General features: G+C 35.4%; 1 protein-coding gene across 7 annotated transcripts in view; it reads left to right on the top strand.

Moving 5' to 3' along the window:
- LOC128988875 (SH3 and multiple ankyrin repeat domains protein 1-like) overlaps nucleotides 1-21,356 on the top strand; it is a 69,384-nt gene extending 48,028 nt beyond the window's left edge. For 2 of the 7 annotated variants that reach the window (XM_054410610.1, XM_054410609.1), the window contains 12 exons: nucleotides 2,425-2,634; nucleotides 4,345-4,509; nucleotides 8,280-8,321; nucleotides 9,205-9,418; nucleotides 9,894-10,095; nucleotides 11,048-11,264; nucleotides 12,706-12,792; nucleotides 13,014-13,177; nucleotides 16,193-16,279; nucleotides 18,034-18,259; nucleotides 18,830-18,954; nucleotides 19,894-21,356. In XM_054410610.1, the coding sequence (XP_054266585.1) occupies nucleotides 2,425-2,634; nucleotides 4,345-4,509; nucleotides 8,280-8,321; nucleotides 9,205-9,418; nucleotides 9,894-10,095; nucleotides 11,048-11,264; nucleotides 12,706-12,792; nucleotides 13,014-13,177; nucleotides 16,193-16,279; nucleotides 18,034-18,259; nucleotides 18,830-18,954; nucleotides 19,894-20,601 (2,447 nt within the window). In that variant the 3' untranslated portion in view covers nucleotides 20,602-21,356. The remainder of the gene's footprint in view (nucleotides 1-2,424; nucleotides 2,635-4,344; nucleotides 4,510-8,279; nucleotides 8,322-9,204; nucleotides 9,419-9,893; nucleotides 10,096-11,047; nucleotides 11,265-12,705; nucleotides 12,793-13,013; nucleotides 13,178-16,192; nucleotides 16,280-18,033; nucleotides 18,260-18,829; nucleotides 18,955-19,893) is intronic. The other 5 variants (XM_054410612.1, XM_054410611.1, XM_054410615.1 and 2 more) reach the window with 3 other exon arrangements.
- The last annotated feature ends 2,690 nt before the right edge of the window (nucleotides 21,357-24,046 follow it).

Raw genomic sequence — 24,046 nt, 5'->3', positions numbered from 1 at the left:
ATGTGAATCCAAAATTAAAGAAGGGAGATGGTGTGTAGAAAAAAGAATATCTTCAGACATTTTTTTACCGCTCATAATCACTCTGATTTTTAATGTAAATATATTCAGGGATCCATTCAGTGAGGTTTAATAAAACTATCATTGATCCCCTTACCTCTTGTAAATCTCCTAAATCAAACATAACTAATGTCATTGAATCATACTAGAATCTTTTGAAGAGTTTAAACAATACAATAAAAAGTATTTATGAAACATGTCACAAAAAAGCCTTGTGAACAGTTCAATAATAATAAAGTCTTCTTGTATTGTCTTGCTAGACTCCTAGGCTTTTATTTCTTCAAGCACTAACAGCTGATATCTCGGATGTCATATAAAAGCCAGCTAATCTGGTATCGGACGATCCGGCACTTTCATTAACCTGGTACCTAAAGGTCTGTTCGTAATTTTGTATGCTGTTTTAAGTAATTTTTACGCAATCAGCAAATGTTTGGATTGGAGTGATTGTTCAGTTGTTGGTTGGATACTTTATTTCCCTAGTCTTGCAATAATTGCAGGTTTTAGAAGACATCCAATAATCTGGAACTTTCAATGTTCCCAACGAGCCGGATTAGCAAGTGTCTACTGTATAACAAAATCTTCAATTGCAATTATTAAGTGAACAGAATTTAACAAATACAATTAAAAATTGTTGCTGCTTTTTGCTAAACGTCAGAAACAAACCGTCCTAAGTGGCGATTTCGGTTAACCGATGTTTCGGATGACCGCCGCTCTACTGTAATGTAAGATAGTTCTTTGAATTTACTAGTAACATAAGTGCGGTAGACCTTTAGATCTAATCCATTATATTACCAAGGGTTCTAAAACACATTCTCTCCCCAGCCCGAAGACAAACTGTAGATTTATGACTCAAAACCCGTCTTGACCACATCTTGTATACAACCCAAAAGGAGTTCACGTGTATGTGGCATATTTTAACGATATAGGCCAATCAAAAATAAACTCTACACAGATGGAAGTTGATCTTATTGGTGTGTATTCTTTAGTTTGTCCAACAGAAACTTTTTCATAAAATTTTGTGTGCTTTAGATTAGAAAAAAAACATGATAAAAATAAGTATAATAACTAACTAAGAACATAATCCCTGTTGTTTAAAACGTAATGTTCGTAAAGCTAGAATGACCTTACGTAACTCAATCCTATTTAATATTAGTTAACATTTTTGTATAATCTAAAGGTAAGTACAGTATGGGTGGCATTACTGCTCTTGAATCCTATTCTTATCATTCTTACATCCTTAAACAAGTTTATAACAATCATTTCTGAGTCATTTAGAAAAGTTATTCTTTGAGCTGTAGTATACCAATCAAACCAAACCATGATTGTAGTGCCATCTGTACATAGACTATACAGTATGTTATACGCACCCTTTGCTTCATATGATGCTGGTGGTGGCGGTTTCCTTCCTTTTCCCTTACCTTCCTCTTTCCCTTACCTTTCACGCATTATCTCATCATCATGTCTTTTCTTCATCCTCAAAATCACTGCATGTACATAAGCATTTATAAAAAACTCACAACTTAATGCTTCCACCTGAAAGCTTAACTGCTGCCGCTGAACATTTTCTCAAGTTCATCACCGTGACTCATATTTTAATGTGTCAATTTGAGGAATTTCAAAGGAAAGTAAGATACAGAGCTAAAGAAAAGTTAAGGGTTACATCGTTAGAACTTTAATTTGATTTTGTGTTGTTTTGTAAAGTTCGTAAGTTGCAAATCAATGGTTGAAGTATTGTTTTAGATTCGGATGCATGGTGTTTCGGTGTTGGGAGTTTTATTCTTTCTTCAAACTCTATCTCGTTTGAATATTTTTAAGGAGCATTTTCACAGTTGTAAAGTTAGTTTTTGTGCAATTATTAGCTCATATTTCATTATAATTTGTAAAAAGAAAGTGAACATGTTAAATTAAACCGATATACTGTTCAATTTGGACAGAGACTTAACACTGTAGGTTCTTTACCTTCTTGTATTATTGTAAATGAAGTTAACAATCAGCATTGTCTAAATATACCACATTCCAACAATATACTCTGACAAATGATAATGCCTGTGTTGGGGCCTGATATCTCTTATCACTCATATCCTGTTTCATTCCATCACAAGATTCCTTTGTGTCTCATTCATTCTGTTTTGCACCTGATCATATTTTGTTTTTGCGCCTGATACACTCATGTGTTTCCATTTCTGTGTTTTACATCAGTTTATTTTATTCTTAGAGAATGGCTCAAATTCTTGATTATCAAATCATTTGATCAACTTGTGTTTCAACCTGATCATTTCATTTTTATTTTCTGATCACTAACAGATTTTGTGTTCACACCACATTTGTTTTCTCGCCTAACATTTCATCCCTGTTGTTTGTGTGCAGTCCCTTTCCGAGAGCTCCCTCGCTACAACCCCAGACGACGGAGCATGTTGCCCTCTATCTCCCACACCATCGTACCCCTACCCCCTCCCTCACCTTCACTCTCTGCCCGTTCTTTCCCCCCCTTCAGCTCAGCGTCGTCCAGCCTCAGCGAGACTTCCTCGGGCTCCGCCAAGACCACGACGACAGAAGACACTGCCAGTTATATTACAGGTATGTTCATCTGCCACGCCACCGCCGCATGCACTAAAGCACTAGGTTTTAGGTTAGGAATTTATTTTGCATGTTATTCTAAACTGTGGCTTAAATATGTGTGATTAATTAACCTGTGGGTGTTTTTACTTCGTTAACGTGATATTTGGTAGGTGAGTGTGCAATTAGATGCAATTTTACTCCAGTTGACTTAATCTATTTTGGATCTGTTCTGTTCAAACACAAATTATGTTGGCTTTTTGGTTACTATTTGTGTGAATCACATACTCACACACATTTGCCACCCTGTTTGTCTACAGCCATGAAAAAAAAACAAATCTAAAACTGTTCATGGTTGTGGGATTCATCTACAATCTAGAGTGACACAAAATAACCAGCTATTTTTTAATTCAGTTTAGTGGAATGTAATTAAAGGATATTCAGAATTTTGGAAAATTAACGAAGTTTATTTTGATATGGGTTTACTACCTACAGGTCTAATAGGAAATTGACTCTTTTTTGTTGAATCTCAGCCATTATCTTGTGGAAACCTTATTGAAATACAGTTACCCTATTGAACCTTCGATAGTTCGACACTCGATAGTTCGGCACTCCTTGTAGTTCGACACGGGCTGTGCTATTTTGTCAAGTGATATTTAATGGTTACTATTGAACATTAATTTGTCATTTATTGTTGACTTGAGACTTAAGTAATGAACAGTGAAATTGTTAAACTTTTTAGTATTTAATAAATTTGGGTGATTTCTATATAAGACTTGTGTTTTTAATTTCCTGTATATTAAGCTCCATTTACTCCCTCGAACTATAGATTTTCTACTGTACTCAGATTGCAAAAGGATTTTTTTTTTCACATTTAAGGTAACACATTTTCCTAGTTTAGGACCTCTTCAGAGTGGAGCTTGTGAAATCAGTCAGTGGAAAAGCTGCACTCTGAAAAAGTTCTGAACAAGCAAAATATCAGTCCCATCTTGTGTGAAGGTTTTTTTTATGTATCTACCTATGAATCCTTGAACTCTAATTTTCTAAAAAAATAGTTGAACTCTTTCCTTTTTTCTTAAACATCAATGAATCACTTGGCTTCTCCATCAAATCTTAACTAATGAAATAGTTTCTACTGCAAAGATTAGGACTGCTGATAAAGCAGTGTCCCAATTCCCTGTGTGTTTTAAGTCGGTAAAATAATTAACCGGTTATGATTGTTCTACTGCAAAAAACTAATTTTCAAGGTAATTAATTATTGATTTAGTTCAAGTGTTACTCTATAATCTTCATCTTATATTAGCCACTAGCTATGCAGTTAGTTATATTACCAATGTTACTAATTTTGAGTGAGACTGATTGGTTGTAGATGTTAAACATCAAATGAATATTATTCTAATCATCCTGTGGTAATAAAAATTAAAATCACAGTCAAGATCAGCATTGAACACGAATAGGTTATCACAAAACGGTTCTTGTATACATAGTTTTTCGTTGCTTTATTTATTTTTTGGTCCTAGGACGCTAGGGTCTGGCACGGGATGTTTTTTTCAAATTACTTCAGGCATGCAGAGGTTGTGGCTGATTCGCGGGATTTGAACCCAGGACCTCAAGGACCGAAGCCGCTCACTCTACCACTAGGCCAACTCTCTCTCCACTCTTTTATACATAGTTTAGTTTCCATTTGTACATCGTGAATCCTTAACTTTGACAGATGTATTCTTGTTTCAGACAAAAGTCTGTGTGACACCAGTGACATCATCAGCGACAGCTCAGGCGTGGGGACAGCCAATAGTGATTCACTTACGCTGCCGGGCACTAGCGTTGTCTGCGTAGAGAACTACAGTTCGAGCCAGCCCGGCCATCTACGGCTCTCCCAAGGAGACATACTTGATGGTACTTATTGATTATAACACCATGATTTCAAAGTTTACATTATTTATCTAAATGAAACAGCTGGTCGATGTAATTACCAGCTGTTTGTTTATTTTTCAATCTACATTATTTATGACTAGTGTACATGTTGCTCGAATTCGAGCAATTGCAAAATATGGCAGGAGTTATTTCAAAACGAATAACAGTCATATTTACAATGAGTTTAACCCTAGCAGTGGCCAATGTTAGAAGTGGGGAATGGCCAACCCATTTTGGCGATTTTGCAGACCTTTTTTTGAAAATTCGTAAAAATTCAACCGTACAAGTAAACCTAGCCAACCTCATATTCATTTTGTTCGGAAAGAACAGGAGAATCTAGAAATAGTAATATCATAATGATTTAGACAGTGTATTTTATCGGTAAAGTGAAAAAAATAAAAAAAAATGAATTTTTTTTTTTGAAATTTCAAAAGCGGCCTTGGTATTTTTTTTCTACGGATTTTTTTATGGGAAATTCATTATATACATTTTGTAGACAATCTAATTCCCTACATAGAAATATATAACATGTTAGGAAAATATTTTTTTTTTATAAGTTTTTGGGGCGAAATATAAATGACAAACGGAGAACCGAAAAAATTGAAAACCGTACAGTGTTAGTTTATGTTGTAAAAAGTTCTATAATATATGTGTATACTAATAATGATATATACATGTTTGTAAAGCTAATGAAGTAAGGAATCAAAAAAAGTCATAAGGTTTATGGTAAAAATAACTTTTTACCTATAAACATACGTATATAAAATAATGTTTTTATATTTTAGCGATTTCTCGAGAAAAAAAATTCACAGTACTTAGTATACAACTTTTGTACCAAATTTTTTTACTTCAAACCAACATAATAATCTTGTAGTGTATTCAATTACCTACATAAAAATGTATAACATGTTAGAAATATTTTTTGTAGGTACGTAATAAGGACATAATAATACAATAACCGCAAAACCGCAAATAGGTGTAAACTATAGCCTACAGTGTTTGCTTGTGTTGTGAAACATTATGTAGGCTGATGATATGTAGCCTACATATTTGTAAAGCTAATGAAATAAGGAATCCAAAAAAGTCATAAGTATGATGGTAAAAAGTTATTTTCACCTATGATTAGGCTATGTATCAATTTGAGAACGTTTTGAATTTTTTGCGCATTTCGAGAAAATGGAGTGTACAGTATTTAGTAGCCTAGCCTATATAATTTTTTTACCAAATTGTTTACACCCAAACCAATATAAACATGTTGTAGTGTATTTATTTACCTTTATAAAAATGTATAACACCTTGGGTATATCATTATATAGGTACAACAATCTCTGAATGTCAGAAATGTCATTATAGGACATGATGCTAACAAAATACAGTAGTAGGCCTGTTTAGTATAGGCTATAACTTTTTTACAAACTTTTTTACCCCCAACCAAACCATTATAAACATGTTGTAGTGTATTCATTTACCTTTATAAAAATGTATAACACCTTGGGTATATCATTATATAGGTACAACAATCTCTGAATGTCAGAATCGTCATTTTAGGACATGATGCTAACAAAATACAACCTTTTCCTTTTATGAACACTATTTCACACAATTCAGTAATATTTATGCATGAAGATTACTGTTATACACACACACAACACTTCACTAACACTACGAACTAATAACATATTTAGTAATAAATCGCGGATCGGCAACAACACAAACAAACAATGGCAATACAAGACAGCTGACAGACTGTAGCAGTAATGACTCACTTCGTCGTCTACATGCGAGAATACAGAAATAACCCTTAGTGCAGGGCTGCCACTCTCTGAATCTAAATTTCTTCCTCTTCAAAATGATATACTATATGACTAGGTAATAATAACTTTCACTGTATATAATTCGTATTTTCCATACTGTCACCAGACGACTGTTGGCCATTTGTTAGAAATTTCAAAAACAGCTGTTTTCATAAAATCGTACCGATTGTGCAATCAATATTTAGTTATAAATATCACTATCACAATGAAGATAAAATCAATGGCTATCCCGTGGTACCACCCGCAACATCCCAAGACGAAAATTACCCGAGCAGGGTAATGCCAAACAAGACGTGTTTTGCCAGTTCCCAAGTGTCGGCTGCAAATGTCGTACCGCGCCAAAATTTCATTTGATTTCTAATCGTCGTGACATTGTTATATACCTGCTACAGGGTTTGTTTATGTAATAAAATGAAAGTTCAGAATGTGATCTTTCGAATGGTATATATATTATTCTAATCTGAGTTGATTGTAAGTGTTTTTTTTACCGTTAAAAAAATTTCGGCCCATACCGTAACCAGACGACTCTGGCCATTCTAAGCATCAACGTCATACCGTAACCAGACGACGGTTGGCCACTGCTAGGGTTAAAAGAGTCAACTCAAGGATTTCCAGTGTGTAACAAAAAAGATACTCACGATTTATATAACAGTAACCAACATTTCCTGTAAATATTGTATCACATTTCATAACCTGGAATTGCTTTTTAGAGTTTTATACAAACATTTCCTGACTTATAGCCATATAAGGTTGTCCATGTTTATCTTCGTTATTGATAAGCCTAATAATACCTAATGCGTTATTGATAGCATTCTGGCCGGTTTTCTCCTCCTCAAAATGTCTCGCTGTACAGGCAACACATGTCATTGATAGAGGGCCAATGCCAATTGAAAACGAAAAGGGGTAGTGTTTGGGTGCATTTGTAACCTAATAGTTAAGATTGTCCAGGGTCAGGTGCTGACTGTGATGAGTTAAGCCTATTACGCGCCACAGTTCTGTAGCTGCGGTCGTTATCATGATAAATGCACAAATAAGTTACAATCATGCTAACATGATCCGTCATAGCAACACAAAACAACGATAAATACACAAATTTAAGATACAACCATACTAACACGATCCGTCTTGGGGGTTATGTTTACACAAACTCAAATAGTAAATAAATGTACTCAATGCTTTTCACTGAATTGAAAAATAAATAACAGCAGTTAAATTATACAGCTGATCAAATGTAAACAATTATGTTCTCCGTAAGGATAACATGGGAACTTTCAAAGCCACTGGGGCAGAGCCCAAGGGACTTTAAAAAAAATGTAAGGCCAGTTTGCAAATCTACGCGACACGCTCTTTCCAATGAGACGTCAATGGATAAAATCGGTTAAGAAATGGCGGAGGAGTTCAACCGACAAAGTTTCATGTAGCGTATTAATTATATAGATTTGAAATTAATTTAGTTTGGGAAGGGTATTTACATTTTTGGGGATGCAATTCAAAATCATATTGCAAAGCCTAATGCAGCAAAGATAAGTCACAGTTTGGTAAATATATAAAATTTTGCATAGCCATATCAAATGTGTTTTAATAAGATTGACTATAATTTACAATAATGAAAAAAATTCTCTTACCACATTATTAAAATATTTTTTTAGCAAATTTAAAGAACTTAACTGTAGATTTCTATGTTTACATTTCAATATAATAACCCTAGAGAGAGCTAGATTTAATCAATTCGAGTACTAACAAAAGAATCTTTATTTAGCTTTTTCTTAAATAAATTAAAAAATTATGGTTTTGTAAAATAGCTGGAGTCATTCCCCTGTCATAGTAAAAAAATATCTGATCTATTTTTGTACCTCCAAGTTCAAACAATGAGTTTCTTTTTGGTTTAATTTAACTACAGTTTTTCAGTTACTTTTTAACACTAAGAATATGTCTCAGGTTTTTCAACTCTATCAAAGAAGTGGAGACTAGAATTCATGTGTGAGTTAATCTTGCATGAGAATTGCAATCAATAACAAAATATTTAATGATTGCACTGAATGATTCTAAAAATTTTTTTTCCCAGGCAAGAAAGGGAAATAAAATTAGGCTTTAAGTAGAAGTAGAGAAAGGCATGCAACTTGAAAGGACTTAATGAATTGAGATATATGCTTGCACTCAATGCTTTAACATAAACATTTTCTGCAACAGAAAAAATATATAGGTTCCACTCTCTCTGACTTCTTCCCAATTTTACTATCAATTCCATTTTACTAAGTCTTACTGCATTTTCCTTACATCCCCAAACCACCTTAGTCTTGCTTTTTTCTCTTCTCTCTTTTTTAGCTTTCTTCCACTAAGTTAACCCCTCTTCTGATCTCTCCATTTCTAACTTCACCCCATCTTTTACTCTTTATAACCAAAAATATCATTCTTAAACATCATCAATGAACGCTCCAACTATCAATTTATTCTGATTACCATTACCTTACTCTTTTCCTTGCTTATTCCTATTCTTTATTTTATTTGTTTGTGATCGTGGTTAGTGAATATATTGCGGATATATGGATGTATTGTGGATAGTCTAGTCTACGGTAGTTCCTTATATATGATGCTGTGGTTAGCATCTCGTCTCGGAAGTGTGGGAGGGACAGGGTCAACCCCTAGGACAAAAATGTTTAATGGGTTGGAGCACTTGCTTTACAAAATGGCATTAGTGTTGACAATAAAAAGATGAATGACAAATTTTCACAAATGCCTCCATTGTAAAATATTTGAAATGTTATATTTCATGCAATAATTAAGCAATTTATTTTACTTTTTAATAGTTTTCTCAGTCACATAATTAGTATATGCATTTGACAGTTACCTCTGTCTGTTACAGTGACGGGGACTACGGACTGTGGTCTGTTGGAAGGCACGCACCGCAACGGGGGGGAAACGGGGCTATTCCCTCCCCACTGTGTACAGGAGGTGCGACTACGGGGGGGTTTAGTACCCCCGCCTCAACTGCCTGTACATCGCCGTGTAGTCGGACGCAGGGAGTCCAACGCTACCTCACTCAAACACTTTGCCACTGCCCCGAGGCATAAAAAACAGTGAGTTTTTGTCCCGACGTAATTTAAGATATTTTGTAACTGTAACCTAAACCATTTTTTGGAGAATTCATCCTACTGATAGTTATTACAGGACCTGATCTCGAATAATGTAATTTTACATATAAAATTTTTGATATATTTTAGAAAAAATATGATTAAGAAAAACCTTTGCGGCCAGTCTCCATAGAATACTGGTATGTGCAGACAGGCTGTAATATGATTTCAGCATAAGCAGGCAAGTCTTACTGATACGTTAGAGCATGCGGTTGGTCTCAAGCAAGCAATGTCTTTTTAAGTACTGGCATTACTTTACATGAGTTAAATGTTGTAGTGCTAGTATAGCACTTCGCGCAATTTTGATTGACACAGTACTTAGCAGTACATAAATAGTTTAAGGATATTATTCAAATTACATTCTGTCACAACTTCCGCTGTAGTATTCTAACTGTCTTGTGGTCTCTTGTCAACATAACAGGTTACCAGCGGAACCACGCACTGTGGTGTTGCACCGTGCAAGGCGTGGGTTTGGGTTTGTCTTGCGCGGCGCCAAGGCAACATCACCCCTCATGGAGTTGACGCCGTCCGCGAGGTATCCGGCACTTCAGTACCTGGATGATGTGGACAAAGGAGGTGTCGCGGACATGGCTGGCCTACGGAAGAACGACTACTTGCTAGCGGTAGTTATTCACATCCATAGCCCTACACTTTAAATAAATATTGTAAAAAGTTTACGAGGAACAGGGTTTGACTTTTACCCTCAAATAAAGTTACTGTTGCAAACTAAATGTCGGATTAATCACTCCACTTTTGAAAGATGTGGACATAAATGTGATGCATTTATTCCAAAAATGGGATTGCCATAAACTAAATTCACTGTTCAGTGCAGTGAGCTAGAAATACAATTTGTTTGGTAGCATTTAATGACAGAATTGCGAGACCTTAGTCGCTATTAGTACTAAGGTATAAAGTACATTTACTGAGTACATTTGAACATTATAACATCCATAAAGGCATGAGCCGATGAGTCGATTTTCCTAACTGGTAGCAACACAACAAAATGTTTCAGCTTCTAGATTTTCTAGGAGAGTTGTCGTGCCAGCACTACCTCTAGTTGTATTTTTAGCTCAGTGATAGCTGGGGTCTGTCGAACAGTGTGAGACCAGTGACCTATAGCTGAGTAGCTGATGGGTTTTAGATGCTCACCTGGTATAGTCTGTATGATGGAACCAGTCTCCTGACCCTCCGTCTACCTGGGGACTGGTCAATGGTTTAAGTCCCAGGCCAGTCCAAGGGTGGTCCCAGGTAGACGGAGGGTCAGGAGACAGGTTCCATCACACAGACTATAATCAGAAAGTAGCCATTTCTATCCTGATAAAAGTATGATTTTGATGACTCCAAATCATAGGCTATTAAAAAAAAAAACTTATAATAAATTATCCTGGCTAAGGAAAAAGTTGAGTCAATAAAGCTTAACACTGCATCTAACTCCTTTCTACACCCATCTTTCGCTCAAATTTGGGTTAGAACTTAGAATAAACCCACTTACTATCTTAATTGGTAGTGAAAGTAATAAATACCATGACCAAGCAGCTACCCCATAAAATAACTTCCCCCAAATCTTTGTCACAGATCAACGGTGAAGACGTGAGTGCCGCGTCTCACGAGCATGTAGTGGATTTGATCCGCAAGTCTGGAGACCTGGTGTCGCTCACTGTCGTGTCGTCCGGCGCACTGCCGAGCTCTAAGAGCGCCGCTGCCGGGCTGACTGCCGGCCAGGAGAACCAACCCACCCCGCGCCAGTATCAAACACTGCCACGCAAACTCAACAATAACTTCCCTACGCTCGGTCAGTATATATGCTGTAAGCTATGTAACATCTCTTCTTGTGGTCAATAGTGATGTGTCGAAACCTAATCTCAATTCTCAAACCGATCAAAACTTTAGAAAAGTTTTATTTTTGAGAATTTATCAGGGAGTTTCAAAATTCAATAGATTTGAAATTAAAGATTGTTAGGTTTTAATTTTGGACCTGTTGTCATTTTTTGTATTATTATTGTTTATACCAGTTTTCAGTCAAGCCGGTCGCAATGGACCAAACAGACCACCACTAACACTAGATAAAACTTGTAATTTTTATTCTGAACTGCAATAATTATTGTTTATACTAGTCTGATTGATGTTTTGAGCAATTTCAGCTGTTGAGCTATGTTTTAAATGTAGGATCAAGACGTGGAGGGGATAGATTTCTTCCCCTAAATTTTGTGATTGGAGTATAATAATGGTACAGCGTACTTTACAGTTTCATATTGATATTTATTAAATAAAAAAATGTCGACCCCTAAATGTTTTAATTGATCTAATATTCATATTTATGATAGTGTCTGCAGTTTTTATTTATTTTAGTGTTTGTTGTACATCAAAAACTATGTTTTTTAGGAAAGTCTGTAAGTTGTGTGTATCAATTATCAATTATCAATTATTTAAGTTGGGGACGTCACTATGTGCGTATTTTAACCCAAATATGAGTGTAGGATGAGTGGCGCGATCTTGTAGTCTTGTTAGTGACTAAGGCCGACATGTTCCTTAGACACAGCTGTTAATTAATAGCCCATACAGCTAATGGCAACTAAGGGACCTACAGTTTATAGTGGAATCCGAACCACATTTTTTCCTTGTAATTTACGAATTGGTCTAATTATCAGGATAGTAATGCAGATAGTCGTAGTACTCACTAGTGTGGATGTTAATCCACACCAGGGAGCATTGCATCCACAGTGCATCCCTATAAATATCCACAATTCGTGACCTCCTAGTAGCTGGATTACAGGACGATGCCACCCGTCCCAGTCTGTATAAATAGTCCTAACTATTGTGAACGGACTAGTATAAACAATAACTATTGCAGTTCAGAATAAAAATTACAAGTTTTATCCATTGTTAGTGGTGATCTGTTTGGTCCATTGCGACCGGCTTGACTGAAAACTGGTATAATATGTATTCATGTTGATTGTGTTACTTGACATAATGGTTTTGATTTGCATAATATACAATTATAATTTAATTACCTGTATTTTTTTGTAGCCTTGATGAGATAGCTAAAAAGGTTTCACGTTACCCAAATTTTGTAATGCAGGATTTTAATTGGTTTTAGTTTCAAGAGATTTAAAGTTAATGGTCATCAATTGTGGTCATTGTAAGCTGTAAACTTAGTACAAATTATTTAGTTTCAGTAATTTTTTTTTTATTGTTAAAAGTCTGTTGAACTAAATATGTATTGTTGTTTCCAGGTCGAGCGCCAGCACCGTTACCTCCTAGGCGGGATCCTAAGACAACCCTTAGTGTTGGGAGAGCTCGAGCGAAATCAATGGTGGCTGGTAAGTTGTATCATCTAATAAATAGCTACCAATTTGTTAGCTTACTTATCAAATCAACCAATGTTTTTTTATATATCATATCAGAGTATAAAGGTTAAGGTGTTATAACAAATTCCCATATTATATGACCAAAGTTTTCATATCAAATTTATTATGTCCTTGATATTTTTACATTATTGTAATCCGCCTGACACTTGTTCTCACAATTCGACCACTTATAGAGGAGGAAGCGGCAAACTCGGGAGACAGTACAGATCCGGGCAAAGTCCAGCCAAGGACAGCTTCCATTAGAGCTCGACCCACCTCCAGTCGCATCACTGCTGCCGAACTGGAGTCTCTGTTCCAACGACAGACACCTTACATGATGACTACCTCTAACTTCCAGGTAGAGTGTCTTCATTGGGTTGGAAATTAAAATGTTCGAGGGAACCCATGCACCACCTCGCATATAAATGTGACATGTCAATAGGGTTCAGAATATTTTTGCAAGGCAAAAGGAAAAATACTACACATTTTTAGCTTTCAAAGATTATGTTTGTTGCAGATAGCTATTAGGTGAACAAAACTACTAATTTACAACAAATTAAATTTGTTGATTATGGATCTAGACCATAAAAAGAATCAGGTTACAATCATAATTGAGCGGAGCGAGCGAAGCGAGCGAAGCTCTTTGGGATCAACTTCAATGCAAACAATATAACACCATCACTCAATAACGGCTGAACACATTTTAGCCAAACTTAACAAGACTACTTAGACTGATAATGAGATGGTTTGTAAACAAACAAATTTCAATTAGATAATGCTAATGCAATTTAAAACGAACTTAAATTTTTAAATTTTTAACATTAGGCTTATGGGACTAAAGTAGCTATGACAGTTTTTTTGTTTACAAGAAAAATGTAAACAAGAGAATCATAAGGTATTTCTGAACTTTCTATACTTTTCTTTTAAACGTTTTTAAACCATTCCTACGATTTTAATAAACAAGAAAATGCCGTTACAACATTTTTTTAAGGCGCGGAATTCACTGAAAATCGAGAAAATATACGGAACTACTTTCTCAATGCGCGGAGCATAAACAAGGAGCGGAGGGATACGGACCAGTGACTACTTTCTTGGGAACCTATATGTGTTGCCAGCTGATTAGAAACAGCCAATGTTAGAAATCAGGATTTAATAAGCGATATATCGAACCACATCGAAATCGATATTTAATCCGATAATACATCACAGATTATATTATGTTGAATTACATCGACGGTGCAGTAAGTTATTACACTTATTAATAAAACGCAGATTGAACACTGATCTAATTTAGGCATGTGGGGAAGGTAGGTCGGGGTTTATGAGTACTCGTGACTACATTAAATGTTTTGAAGTAAGGTTAGATTAGGAAGGTAAAGTGTAGGTTATAGGTAGGTGATCGAGTTGTTTATTTGTGTTGCACCATATAATTTTTGTCTTTTGGAATAGTTGGTTAAATGGGGAAACGATTTAAAAAATGTTTGCATATGGTCTTAACAAACCATCTACTGTATTCTAGCATTGACTTTATATAAAGTCAATGATTGTAGCAAATTACTACATAAAAACCAAAAGAAAAGAACATTTGGATTTGGACCTTTGCCCATAGCAAAACTAACATATAATTTATGAAATGTGAAAAGTTGTACATCATTAAATACTATTCTGTAATATTAATAATTGTTCGGCAAATCCTCATTTTAATGGCTCGGCTGAAATGGAATCTGCATTTTGTGAAACAGTAATTTGGTAACAATTCAGTAATTTCAAATGTTGATAACAGTAGCCTATCCTATATAAATACTGTTATTTGATTGCCAAGCCACGGACTATACATACGTCCAGTTATAACCGTAATAAGTAAATAATTAATTACCTGGACTTATAGAAGTACACTTTTAACCACGGTTATCTTTGACTATCAATACAACTAGACATTCCATCCCCATGTTAAATTTATAGCCAGCTTTTTCATCAAAATCTTCTGTATCCAATGGTCAATGGTTTTATTAAGGCCAGTATTAAAATGCCGTCTCTAAATCGTCCCAATAATGGTGGAAGACCTACATTCCAGTTACATTACAATCATATCAAGAATACTTGGTATTAACAATCATAAATTATTTTCAGCAAAGAAAGCTGATTTTAACCGATTGCAAGGGTTGAAATGAAGACCAATATTTATGTTGCCCAGTTGAATTTAAATGTCAAATTTTCCCTCCTGATGTTATACTTTAATACTCACGTGTTTTTTAAATAGTTACTGTTTTTTATACTTAAATACTTTAAACCGATTGTAAGGGTGAAAAATGAACACCAATGTTTTTGTTGTAGGCTAAAGTTGAATTTGAATGTTAAATTTCCTTTCTCTTTTTTATACTTTAATGCCCTTTTTGGATGTTAATATCAGATTCCAACTACTGTAATATTTTCCTGGTCAAAACTACCAATGCACTTCTGGAAGAGGTGTCTGAATAACAAGATGTAGTAAAAACAAATTTGAATTATTACAATTATAATCAATAAAACAAGCATTAATACATCTATTGACTTTTTTACATTTAGTTACTTATACAAATATCAAATCACGTTTGTTCCGCTCAACTGGCTTTCACCTCTCTGAAAGCAACCCTAGTAAAAGTTTCCTACTTAAAATGTATTTTGTATCTTGATTACAATCTGTCTATGCTTAATACACAATAATGAAGGAGTTGGTAAATTACAATTCACATTTAAAGCTGTTGTATGGAAAGTTGGTCAGCATCACTGGATCTTTAAGTCTAGAAAGAAATCAAACACTAGGGTGACGATGACCTAAAGGAAATTAACGTTTTGGTTACCATTCGTAACTCCACTAGATCATTACCTTTGCAACGACATGACACCTCAATTGTAAAAATAGGTCAAGTATGACAGGTGAAAAAGGGATGATACAGGGGAAACCAATGTTGAATTGAGTATGTAGATGGTTGTTAAATGTATTTTGACGAATAATGCACGTTTGACTTAGGGGCTTCAAAAAGGCCATTTTACCAAACGTTGGCACAAAACGTAGGAGCTAAACTGCAGGCCTAACAGGATTAAAAATTTGTAACTATTTCTTATAAATTATGCTTAAAAAGATGTGTTTTATTTCATCCCGGAATTCCAAAAATTGTAATAAACTTGCCACTTTAAAATACTACTAAAAATACTAAAAATGATTCCTAATGAAAATGTGTCATTTTCTGAGGGTAACAACGATTTACCTAATTCAGTATTTTTTAAGTAAACATCTTATTTCCTTTGACTTGTGTATTTGTAATCTTTATTTATTAAAACACCTTTTGTGGCCAAATAGGCCGGCTCGGACTAATCCAACTAAATATTACAGGCAGGGGGAAACTCACAACCGTCTTCTCCTGCACGCACTCCTCGAGTGTACGCATCTGTGGCAGAGATGAAACGCAGCAAGGGCAAGGTAATTTGCCCACAAAGTTAAAAGTTATTTACACAAAGTTAAATTTGTAAGCTTGTTGTCAAGTTGATGACTTTCCTATCAAGGAAGCAGAAGTGCTCATCTTTGCAGTAATCTTAAAAGAATTTAATTATTTGTTTTTAAAATACAAATCCACTCTTATAAGACAAAAGATTACAGAAAGTAAATAAAAATACGTCCAATAACACTTAAAACATATATTTACAATAATACTGTTAACTCACAAGACGGTAAATATATATAATTGGTGGTAAGTGGTGATGGATTTCAATTGGACACTCAATCATCATCAGACCAAATAGACGAATAATAATAATAATAATAATAATAATAATAATAATAAAAATCTTTATTTGTCATAAGGATACATAAAGCAACAGGTTAGCAGCAGGGTTATACAATCAAAAGATCTATTTGGCCAGATTTGAACAAATCGTCCAGGCTATAAGAAGGGTTGTCTAGTAGCCAATTATAAAACAAGGACTTAAATTTTCTTGCGGATAAGCATCAATATTGTGTTTTAAAAGGTTATATACTTTAGTTGATAACACTATGTGGCTCTTGCTAGTCTTACTCAGACGATGTGATTCTAACAAGACACTATTTTTAAATCTGGTATTGTGATTATGATTATTGAATTTTAGGTGATGGGGTTTTTTTAGATATAAAGGGCAAGATCATAAATAAACAAATTTATTACAGTTTGAATCTTAAAATCCTTAAAAAGAGGCTTGCAGTGCTCGTCTGGCTCTGATCCATTCATAGCTCTGATAGCCCCCTTCTGTAGGATTAACATTTCATTAAATACCAAGACAAGAATGTGGTTCGGATTCTACTATAAAACTGTAGGTTCCTTAGTTGCCATCAACAGCTGTTTGGGCTATTAATTAACAGCTGTATCTAAGGATTATGTCGGCCTTAGTCACTAAACAAGACTACAAAATCACGTCACTCATCCTTCACTCATATTTGGGTTAAAATATGCACATAGTGGCGTCCCCATCTTATAAATAATTCAAAATTGATAATTGATAATTGAAATGTCTCCGAAGCCAGTTCGGATAACGGGTTTTCTGGTTAAACTGACGTCCCAAAAAACTTGTATAAAATGAGGTTCCACTTGACAAATGTTGCTATTTGAAAACTTTGAACAGTGGGCATTGGCAGATTTTCCAAACTCAATTTTTTTGAATTTTTATTATTTCAAAAACCGTTGCAAATCACAGTAAAGCTAACTTCATAATGAAACACAGAGTATAAAAACATATTGATTTTTTCCAAAAAAAACTGCAGCCATTTTGAAACGGAAAAAGATTATTAATTTCAGTTTCGGCCAAAAAGTTTCTCTATCAAATACATTTAAAATGATGTATAACTTGATGTATGTTTACATTTGTAAATTACAAGATTCGAACTAGTGACCTTCAATTTTTGGGACACCCTGTATCAGAAAAATATTTTCACCTTATTCCTTGGGGTCCATTTAGCGGGAAATAATTTTATTTCATCCTTGTACTTTAAGCCGTTTTTTCGTAATCAATTTGAGACACCTTACATGGGACACTCTGTATAGGCCATAGTGAACACGGACATAGAAAAGATACAATATTTTGTTTCCTAAGGAACCTTTAATTTTTTCTGAGCTAAGCTAGCTATCCGTTTATTCTAAGAATCATAATCCGTCTATAAATCAACTTATGTTATAAGCACACAGTCTTACAATTTGTTGTCTACAGGCTAATACCCGAGTGCGCTTCAGTCTGGCTGGTATAGGGATGGCCGGAGTGTCAGAGCTACACAGGGACTTTCACAGCACCCCGGATCTTGCTGCGGCAGTCAATGGAGCTGTGACTGGCCCTCGGCAACACCACAGTCAGGAGGAGCTGCGACCTCTTCCCCCGCCTAGCCACCCTCCGCCACCACCACCCGCCGCACTTGACACTGGACATGACACTGGCAACGGTATGTTGATAGCCACCCTCCATTGAAAGGAATAGGTCTGAAGCTACTTTAGAATTTTTTTGGAGTCTTTAACCAAAAACACCATCTTTTGTCATTTATATGTGTGTTTGAGTATTTTTTACGTCCGGAACTGTTTTTACACATTACTTCAGACTAGTCCTAGAGAGTCGCAGCATTTTCAGGTAGATAAAATCCATTGGTGTTTGGAAAGATTCAAACCCAGGACCTCAGTCTTCTAACTCCCGCACTCTACCACTAGACCAGCTCACTACCCATTTTTTTTTTTTTTTATTGATAACTTTCAATACACTATATAGTGTCTATGGTCCATAACACGATAACTCGAGTACAGACTTTCTAGAAATTTATAATCCTACATTTTATAACAAGTTCCCAAACCTGCTCAATTGCACTACGATACGGGGTTTTCCCCGTTTAAATTGCGGTTTAAATAGGGTAAAAATTTGATGGAAATTAGCTTAGTTTGCAGGTTTGCTGCTGTGGGCCTATTTAAGCAAAGGCCACATAGGTGGAATTGGAAATTGATAAGTTCTGTTATTCTTTCCTCAGGTGGAGATGGCGTTATGTCCAGCTTTAAGCCAGCTGCCAGTGCCAAACTGTACGCTTCGCCTGAAGATGTCAAAAATGTTGGTTACCGATCTCGCTCTCTTCCCTCCCACGCAAACAGACCACAGGTAAAATATGTATTAGAGCTTAATTTATTTAGTGGGGGACATATTGTTTTAAAAATAAATTTGCAACCTGTTAAAGCTTCTGTTACTGAAGCTGGAAGCATAATATTTAGCTTTCTTCTCTTTACTACTCTTATTTTAATTTATATGATATTGGGTTTTTAACACGTAGAGTGCGGCCGTTCCCGATCGGGTACGGTGCTTGGCCCCCGTACTGTGCGTCCGTACCCCATCGGGAACGCTCGTTAATGCCTTTTGTATATCTTCGTTTTTGCTCCAGCGTCGGCCGAAAGCGGACCTATACGACGTTAGCGTGTAGTATGTGACTTGCATTTTGTTGTGGTGTAGGTTGGTAGTAAATTTCCCCGTAAAATCCCCGTCTGGCAATCTCAAAAGTCTTCTTTTTTTCCCGTCTTTTTCCCTCCATTTGGCAATACAATTCCAATGGGACCGGCTACGTTCCAAGCAGTGCTGCTATCTGTGGGTGTTTAGCGAACTACATCGACTCTCGTTGTAAAGCAGGACATCCCCTCACGTTATTTGCTATTCGTCAGACCAAAATTGAAAAGGCCAATCACACGCGGCAATCGGGTTTACTCGACGCTGAGGGCTGCGCCGCACTGGGGATACGCCCGCTATTTGACGTGCCGCAGCGAACGTGTTAAAGAATTTTTTGATAAACTTAATTGTGTCCAATTTAGGGTAGTAGTAGGAATGTAAATTTTGGACAGGTTATTTTGGTATAATGTTGATTTTAAATTATTTTAGATAATTTTTTTAACTTTGTAGATTATGCTCCTACCGCTTTTGAAGTTTTGTATGAAGTCAGATTTTTTTCTTTTAGTATGCATATTATTTAAGTGAAAACAATTTTTCCATTTAAATTTAAAAGGTCAGTAGATTTATTGCAGTGTACCACTAACACACTCACTTGTACCACAGGTTCGTAAATCACACAGTTTACGATCACCGTCGTCTTCATTCAAACCAGCGCCAGGATCTCAGGGTGCAAATCCCTACGCTCAGCCGATCCGGAACCGCAAACAGCAACCGGTGTCGGCCCCGCCTATTCCGGACCCCGACTACAGCCTCAGTGAGAACGAAAGCGACACGGAGCCGGCGGACAAGACTGTGATCAGAGTGAACCAGACGGAGGGAAGTGGCGGTAGCAGCACCAGCTCCGGCAGTCTACCTCACAGCTTCAGCGTAGACGAGATTCAGAAAGTCCGAACCCAGCTGAAAAGCTCCAAATCCTACCCGAACGACTTTATCCCCGGAGCTGAAGACGGGGATAATTCTTCCAGTGGAGTCAGCTCGGATCAGGAAATACCTGCGGGACCTCCCTCCGGGTTTGATGTGAATCAGGAATCCTCGACTGGAACGTCAACTCTTCCTCGAACTTCGCAGAGATCTGCTCTAACAAGGAACGCAGTGTCGCTGGCACAACTACCCCCACCACTCGAGGCGGACACTGATGAGAGGGAGGAGTTAGTTGTTCCGCCACCCCCGGAATATGCAGGCGGGGTTGGCCCCGTTATGGAGGAAGTGTTGGCGCCCCCACCACAGTTCTCCGATGGTCGCTTAGTCACGAGAGTTCGAATAGTCGGGTCAACACCAAAGGCAGCTCCCAGTAGGCTTCATAGTCAGTAAGGATCAACGCATTACATGTAATTCTTTACATTAATTCTGTGGCATGTTTTATGCCGAAAAAACTGTTATAAAACTTTTTTCAAAATAATTTTTAGTGATACAAATAATTCTTTTGGTTTTTCTATAAAGAAGTCATTGATTAGTTTGTAAATTACTTACTACCGTGAATTATTTTAAAATTTAATTACTTAAATTCTGGATCATTTTTGGGATGTGTAAAATCATTTATGTAAGTGTAAGAGTACTATTATGAGGTTCTATTTTTTTTCCTTTTGGAAGGTGCAAACAGATTTTTTTATTCTACCTTACTGTTCAAAGCAAGTCTAATGCGCTGGCTTACTACCGTAGTTAATTTTGCATAGTTGCATACTATTGTATTTATTGTTGATTTATATTTGTTAAAAGATTATAGTTTTTTGTTCAAATTGTATATAAGCATAGACTTGAGTGTATGTAAACAGCATGCCGTCAGTTGTACATTATAAATGTGCCAAGTTAATTTATCTTGCCTAATGTATGTTCCTTTTATATACGAGAGTTAGATTGTTTCATACTTAGTTATTTATACATTCCGAATATTGAGTTTATCGTGTAAATAGTGTCTATATAGTGGATTAGTAATGATTATCAATGTAAAGCTAAGTTTGCGTCCAACTTTAAACTAAGTTAGAGAGTAATTATGAGAAATTTGAAGGGAACTATGTACACAGATTATTTATTCCTTTGTGAAATAAAATTTTGATGTAGATAATTTAGATATGTATTTCATAAATTATGACAATTTAGCTACAACAATTATGTGTGACACTCTGTTAAATTTGACTAAAAGTGAGTTCCATTTTTTATATTTAAATAAGTATGGAAGGCCTTAAACCAAGAAATCTAAAAATTAATACTAGACAAGCTGATGATACAGCTACAAATTTTGTACTGAAACTCAAGTCTAGAAAGTAAAAGTTACTGTCATAGATCCCTTTAATGAAATTTTTTTTAATAAAGTAATCCCAATAAATGTAAAAAAAACTTGCTCATAGAAAGTACCTCTAGTAAAGTGTCAGTTGGTCTACGACCGTATCCTGCCAAGCCACGTGTACATATGTAATCGGTGTTTTTTTACTATCCACATTTCAGCATTATTGCTAACTAGTTCACTTCTCCAATTCAGCGCTTGTCTATTCCAAATTATAATATTTTCTAGATGAAATTTTATTTCGGACCGAGCTCCGTACTTGTTTGCTATATGTCAATTGAGAGAATATTATTGCTTATTTTGTACCACAATATTTCTATACTGTTTGAAATATTTTTATCGTTGAAATTGATAGTACTGTCTTAATTCATTAGGTGTTTAACCCATATTTACATTGTTAAAGAGATTTTTCAGGTTTGTAAATAACACACGTTGTACATGTAAGTCACATTCCATGATGTTATCAATGAGGGAGGATTTTTCATCTTTATTTTCTTTTTAGTATTTCAGCGTTAGGTTGTATTGTGGAACACATCTTGAAACTATATCTTTATTGATATAAATAACTGAATATTATCAACATTCAACCTTCATCAAGTAAATCTAAAAGGTAATCATAATGTAAATCTACAACAGGTTTAGAAATTATTCTCAAATTCTTTTACTTCTTTATCTATACAATATATTTTTCCACTAATGTTGCAAGTCTAACACCAATTTCTTGGAATGTGGCTCAATTAGTTTTGTATCAATACACGAAAATGTTATCAAAGTTCCCCCCATAAGACAATGATATATTCTAAATTTGAAGTTTTTGTGAAGGAGAGATGTACATTGTACACCCGTAGTTGGCTATTGGCTTGTAGAGGCTTATTTTGGATTACTTTTCCATCACTAGATAGTCACATTTGGAAACTTTTAATCGGATACGAGTGAACTGTTGTAATATTTAACAAATATAACAAACATGTGTAAAACTTGTTTTATCATTTTTCCTTGTTATTTACAGTGCGTTTCCTAAACTTTTGAGTTTTCTATTTGTTTAAGTGTCCTCTGACTCTGGAACATTTGTTTTTCAATAGGTAAGTGATGCGTGTGTGTGAGTTTACTGATCTGTTTTGTACAAAGCTTGTCACCAGTAGTGTCATAAGTCCTAAACTAAAACTATTATATTATCATTAATTTATTGAGAGGAGGAAGTTGGTATTCCTTTGAAAAGCGACTCTCCAGCATTACAGTGAATCCAACTCCATGTAGATAATTTTCGATGAATTTCATTTGGTAGTATGGTTTCTTTTTGAACATTTTTTACATATCTTTGAGTCACTTGTCTTTATTCTTCACTTTTATTATCACTAGTTGCTTCGCTACGGGGTGAGAATGCAGAAAAGAATAATTCGGTTTTTGTACTTTAAGATACTATACAATACTATGAGAAACAGTTACAACACACTTACCAGGAAACATATAGGCAAAAGCTCAATCCTGCTTATTGATTATTTAAATTAAGATCTCTTAATGTATTACAGTACTATCATTTTATGTAGTGTATAGCATTTAAAATATATGCAAAAGTATAATTCATTGACCACATGGCACCAAGAAACAATTCTCCTTGTAAACAAATTAAATTAAATAGCAGAACAGCATTTCTGACAACAGCTGTAGTTTTATAACAATGTTTTTTCCCATGTTAATCTTATGGAGAAATACGAAACTTTAAAGGGCCCCCAGGCCTCACTCTCTAATTATTTCCCTAAAAAGAAAGTTTCCTGCACAACTTCACGTTACGCTCTTTCGAAAGACACCAAAAACATGTCGATCGGTTCAGTAGTTTCGGAGGAGTAATTGTCACAAAAAACCTACTTGCGTATTAAATAAGTATAGATTATCATCAATTCAGATGGGGACGCCAAGAAGGTGTGTATTTTAACCCAAATATAAGTGAAGGATGAGTGTAGAATGTTGTGAGGTTATCTGTGTAGCTTTGTTACTCACAAAGACCGGCTGTTTTCACTAGCCGGCAAAGTGCTTTTAAGTATGTTTCACCCAAAATAACTCTTAAAATACCCCTGCCGCTGCAAACTACCACATTTTACAATATTCTCCATAAAATAGCATAGTAATTTTAAATTTAAGATTTTTTCTGTGATCAATAACCGTACAAAAACACTTTAATATACTAAATTATTTGTATTTTTAAGCTCTAAATATGGTACTAAGAGAAATTGGAATTTTTTTTCTTTTGAGGATCAAACATGAGAAAAACCAATTTTTACCCCATAAAACCCCGATCCCATAGTCTGATCATGCTGGTTCACATACTCATTCAAGTTTATTCCGCCCTACACCTTCAAGCCAAATTTCATCAAAAACGGACAAAAATTACTCAAGTTATCGCTTTCACATAGGTACATATACAGGGTGTCCCGTAAGTAAACAGCCAAACTCCGGGAAATGGTTCTATGGATCAAA

This window comes from Macrosteles quadrilineatus, unplaced genomic scaffold (assembly GCF_028750875.1).
Source record: "Macrosteles quadrilineatus isolate MER2022 unplaced genomic scaffold, UCM_ALF_1.0 Scaffold_3__2_contigs__length_128488019, whole genome shotgun sequence".
Taxonomy (NCBI): domain Eukaryota; kingdom Metazoa; phylum Arthropoda; class Insecta; order Hemiptera; family Cicadellidae; genus Macrosteles; species Macrosteles quadrilineatus.
This window is presented reverse-complemented; position numbering and strand designations above follow the sequence as displayed.